At 36.1% G+C, this 4688-nt stretch overlaps 2 protein-coding genes across 2 annotated transcripts; both read right to left on the reverse strand.

The window, feature by feature from the left end:
• Positions 1-2562: 2562 nt before the first annotated feature.
• Positions 2563-3592, reverse strand: RHIMIDRAFT_88354 (uncharacterized protein). The gene has a single exon (XM_023615822.1). It carries the CDS (start codon positions 3412-3414, stop codon positions 2773-2775), a length of 642 nt encoding a protein of 213 aa, XP_023469106.1. The 5' UTR covers positions 3415-3592; the 3' UTR covers positions 2563-2772.
• RHIMIDRAFT_189878 (fork head transcription factor) lies at positions 3448-3735 on the reverse strand (the record flags this gene model as incomplete). Its single annotated transcript, XM_023605913.1, has 2 exons — positions 3448-3552; positions 3601-3735. Coding segments are annotated over 2 exons (240 nt in total), but the record flags the coding sequence as incomplete, so codon positions are not given.
• Between the last annotated feature and the right edge of the window lie 953 nt (positions 3736-4688).

The raw sequence follows: 4688 nt of genomic DNA on the forward strand, positions 1-4688 counted from the left end.
TTTTCACAGCAGTAGTCTTTCCAGCCTTCACCAGTACCCATACCACGGTTGCCAGGGACAAGGCAAGATGCAGAAGCCTTGTTAGTAGAAGCAGCTTGGACGCTGGCAAGAGAAGCAGCTAGGAGTAAGATAGAAAAGGAGAGTCTCATTGTTAAAGAAAAAGAGCGACGTGTTGTTGTATCTCAATTGCAAAGGATGAGGCCACCCTTTTTATATGAAAACTCCTGGACGGCTACGGTTCGCCCAAGAAAATAAACATATTCAGACACAGATATTTTTAGTAGCATGTTAATCCAAATTGTAGAAAATAGGATACCTTTACTATTTACAGTTCTGACTCCACTAAGAATTGTGGTACGGAGATAAATTACGCATTGTTACGTTATTTTCTAGAAGAATAGAAGAATAGCATAGCTTTCTTCTTTTTCTTAAGCCTATTTACTTTGATATACAACCAATGCAACTTGTAGGTTGAAAAGATTCAGTTAGTCTTTCTTTATTATGACTCAATGGATTGCAATAAGCCTTAAGCTTAGAATTGCTGCACGTTCTTTTGTACGACCTGTTCCCATTTTTAAAATTTCACAGAATCCAGGAACTTTCATACTTTCCTTTTTTTAAACATTCTGTTCTATTTCTTGACTTTTGCGTGTGCGAAATAGGTTCATTTTGGATCTGTGATGCATTTAATTAAGAAGAAAATTTCACCACACAATAAGCAAGAGTATCTCATTGGTCACTGAATAAAAGAAAGAGCAGAATTCAGGTATGGACGAACGTGGGTTCTATAAAGAGGCTCGAATGTTTATTTAGATAGTAGTCACGCATTGAATTCAGTCAGCAGTTCCATCGTTTTCATCCCAATGCTTGACTATTTCGTGATCAGTAAGGTAGGATCCAGGAACGGGCCTTTATATGCCCTGCAACAGTATTATTTTATTACTGCAAAAGTTGAATACACTATCTGATATTCTCGGTTCTATCTGCTTTATATGCTAGCTGTTGGATATTAAAATTATTTTTAACAATGAATACAGTTATCTACTATTTCTTGGTGAATAGCCAATAATAGTAACTTTCTCCAGGTTCAGATTCAGTAACCCTATGGTGATTCACCCTGTCAATAGCTTCTTCAAATCAAGCTTCTTTAAATATTATCTCATTTGTCTATATATAATCTGTCGGTAGTCTTCATTATCCATCATAATAGTATGATTTTATATGGAATTACTATTAATAGCTTGAGCGACAATGATGCAAGTAATAATCACCTTACGGTAGTAAATCAAAAACTAAATAAGGAACCCGTTACTAAAGAAAGACTGATGCCATACTACAGAGCGATACAAAGTCAAGTGGTTTGAAGGATTGCTTCAGTACATGATATGGGTTAAAACGTTATGAAAATAGCCGTTTTCTGCAGCCAGTCTCGTCACGGGATAACCTTCATTGAGTTGGGTAATTCTAATCGCTCAATTGTACAAAAGCTGATTCATTATTCGCTACGTATTTATTATAACCATCTCATCGATGAAGTAAAGATGTTGCATCAAGCTTTATATATGAAGAAAGTCGAAGGAAGGAGAGGGAGAGCAAAAAAAAAAAAAAAAAAAGATCTTTAGATGAATGCTACACTGTATCACTGACATGCTTTCTATTCCTTGGGCTAATAATGTGTAAGGTGCCAATCTTTCCTTTCTAAATCGACTCAGCTGAAATAAGATTTGTACTTGCTTTTATCTGTCTCGGCTATTCGGAGGCATGGAGCCCAAATGTATCAAATACAATTGTTACATCAAGAGAAAACCAACACCAGGCAATGAGGAGTTCAGTGATGTCCTTCTAAAGGACGAAACAAATTTATTTATACTTTTTTACGAAGGTCGTGAACGTATTAGTGTCTTTTCAATTCTAATCGTAGTGTTTTAACAGTAGTATCTTGATTAAAGAAAGAGATAGATTATAAGTAAAACATCATTGGGGGCTCAAGAATGTATTTACAGCAACAAGACATACAATAATGCTTTAGAAATACATGGTACATTGCATCTTAAGTACGGCATCTTTTTGCAGCGCCTGTACATTCTTTTAACAGACAATGCCATTGATTGTCATAAAATGCTGCACCCTCAAACAAAGTTAAGGCGTTAAAGTAAACATTCCTATTAACAGGTCTTTAGTGTAAACAAACAAATCTTTTTAAAGCTACAAACGTATTGACACGGATGGTTTTCGAGAAATAAACAGTTATGCATGAATGATTATTATAAGCAACCCTTCTTTTTCTTAAATAAAGAAAAAGATAAACAAACAAGACCAGGTACGGGGGATCAAAATAGTACCACAAACATTTAGATGTGTCTCAGCTTTTTCTGCACGTTTTATGAACATTCAGGGAAAAAAATAACTGAACAAGGGATTTACCATGCTAAATCAGCTTTACAGGGCATCGTATCATTTAATAAATCATATCAATGTCCATAATCAGTAAGAGAGGAGAATAATGTGTATCTTAAGGTTGCCCTGTGCGCATGATATAGTTCAAATACCGCAAGTAACTGTTTCATGAACTACATAACAAAAGAGAAAACAAGCTTTAAAAAATAGCAACTTTATTGAAATAAACATGTTTATATGTGTGTGCGTTTGCGTGTGCGCGCGCTTGTGTGTGTGGGGGAAGAGGGGGAATATAAAATGACAATTATATATATATAATATCATATGCCTAAAAGGAAGAAAGAAAGAAAGAAAAAAAGAAGGAAAGCTCCATAATTACATCCATGGCTCGTATCCGTCGTTTTTTATGGTAGATGATGGCTTATTGCAAGTAGGTTGAGGAGTAGAGCAGCCATCAGTCGGCTCCTTTTTTATTGGACTCGAAGGGTGCTGTTGATGCCTTTGCTGCACTACTGTGTTTGAATAGATGTATTGTGTGTTACTATTATTTGAATCATAAAATGGCCCGCTAGAAGAAGGTGTTGGTGGTGCCGTCGCGTTACTTTTAGGCAAACTGGATGCGGATTGAATTCTATGGATATGATGAGGATGAGAAGAATATGGACTGTCCACCGGCTGAGGAGTGGTATACATTTCATAATTAGTCAAGTATGGGCTTCTGGTGAAATCTACACTGTGTCTGTGATGATGATGATGATGGTGGTGGTGACCAAAGTGTCGATTATCGTAACCAACGGCAAAGGCACTGAAAGGAGCTGGATAGAATGGCATATTCGTTGCTGGACTACTACTGCTGCTGTTGCTACCCGCGGAGATAGCCAATTTTGTACTCATGTTAGAATCAAGCGATAGTGAGCGTGTATCACGATTAAAACGCTGATGGTAGTGATCGTCAGGTAGATGGTAAGGAGGCGCCTTGGCGGGGTCACTACCGGAACGACTACCACGGTTACGCATGGTTATTTTAGTTCTTGAATCTGATTCTGCAACCGCACGGTAATCCACTTGCCAATATGAGCCCTTGCCAGGTTCGTTAATCGGACGCGGAACACGGACAAAGCTTTTATTTAAAGATAAATTGTGACGAATAGAATTCTAGAAATAATCGTCAGAGAAATTGAAATAAAGAAAAAGCTTAGTTACCTTCCAGCCTGTGCCAGCTGAGCTGTAATAAGGGTAGTGGTCGATTACCCATTGGTAAATTTCGCTTAGGGTCAATTTCTTTTTTTCACTGTTTTCGATGGCGTATTTTATCAAGGTAGCATAAGAATAAGGAGGCTTTCCTTCGGTGTTTTTTTCAACATGTATTTCTTTGGTAGATGGAACTCCACGCTTTCTTGATCGGCTGCTGCTACTTCGTTCAGTAGAAGCAGAAGGAGAAGGTGTTGGTTGGCCGTATTGAGAATGATCTTCATCAAAGCTGTTATTTTCTTTCCAATTGGCATTAGGGTACATTTTGTTAGCATGATGTGCTATATTATCCATTCCAGGTGAGTTATTCATTTGCTGAATTGGAGGTAACTGATGAAGGCTTGCTTTATTTACTTGTGGGTTATTGCTATTGCTGTTATCACGGTCAAGCCAGTTGATAGAAGAGTAATAAACGTTGTTGTTATGAAGTTCAGTCATGAAGGGAAAGGCGTGTATCGTGTTGACAACAAAAGAGAAAAAATAACGAAATAAAAGAGCAGTTTATTTGTTTTCCTTTTTCCTTTTTGCTGATCGTTTATAAAAAGAAAAAGAGAAAGAAAGAAGTAAAAATAAACCTTGGCTTCAAACAATCAAATATAGGATAGCTAAGGACTATCATGTGGCTCTATTGTGTTGAAAATAAATGTTTGCGAATAAACACAAAGCGACTTTCACTATTATTTTTAATAATGCTTTATTTATTACACTTGATTTTTATCTTTAACTTTCTTCTTTTTCTTTTATTCCCTCCTCTTTATAGTTGAAGGTGATATATGATATTTGGTTTTTGTTGTTGTTGTTGTTGTTACCGAACGGAGCGATTGTTCCGGTAACTACTCTTTTGGTAAACCGCACCAGCAAGTTTCTCCATGCTCTCTATTATGTAAAAATAAAATGGTAAGCATGAGTATTCTATTATCATTATCTTTTTTTTTTTTTTTTTTTTTTTTTTTCAAAAAAAAAAAGTAATGCAGATCGAAGTAAATAAGAAGTATTATCATATGATTTGCCATTATTTTGTTACAAGTTTTAGTATTAAA

The sequence above is a fragment of the Rhizopus microsporus genome (assembly GCF_002708625.1).
Source record: "Rhizopus microsporus ATCC 52813 unplaced genomic scaffold scaffold_3, whole genome shotgun sequence".
NCBI classification, from domain to species: Eukaryota; Fungi; Mucoromycota; class Mucoromycetes; order Mucorales; family Rhizopodaceae; genus Rhizopus; species Rhizopus microsporus.

What these genes read in the sequence shown, in the direction of transcription:
- RHIMIDRAFT_88354 (XM_023615822.1), bottom strand. Translation starts at nt 3,414, where the DNA reads ATGCGTAACCGTGGTAGTCGTTCCGGTAGTGACCCCGCCAAGGCGCCT.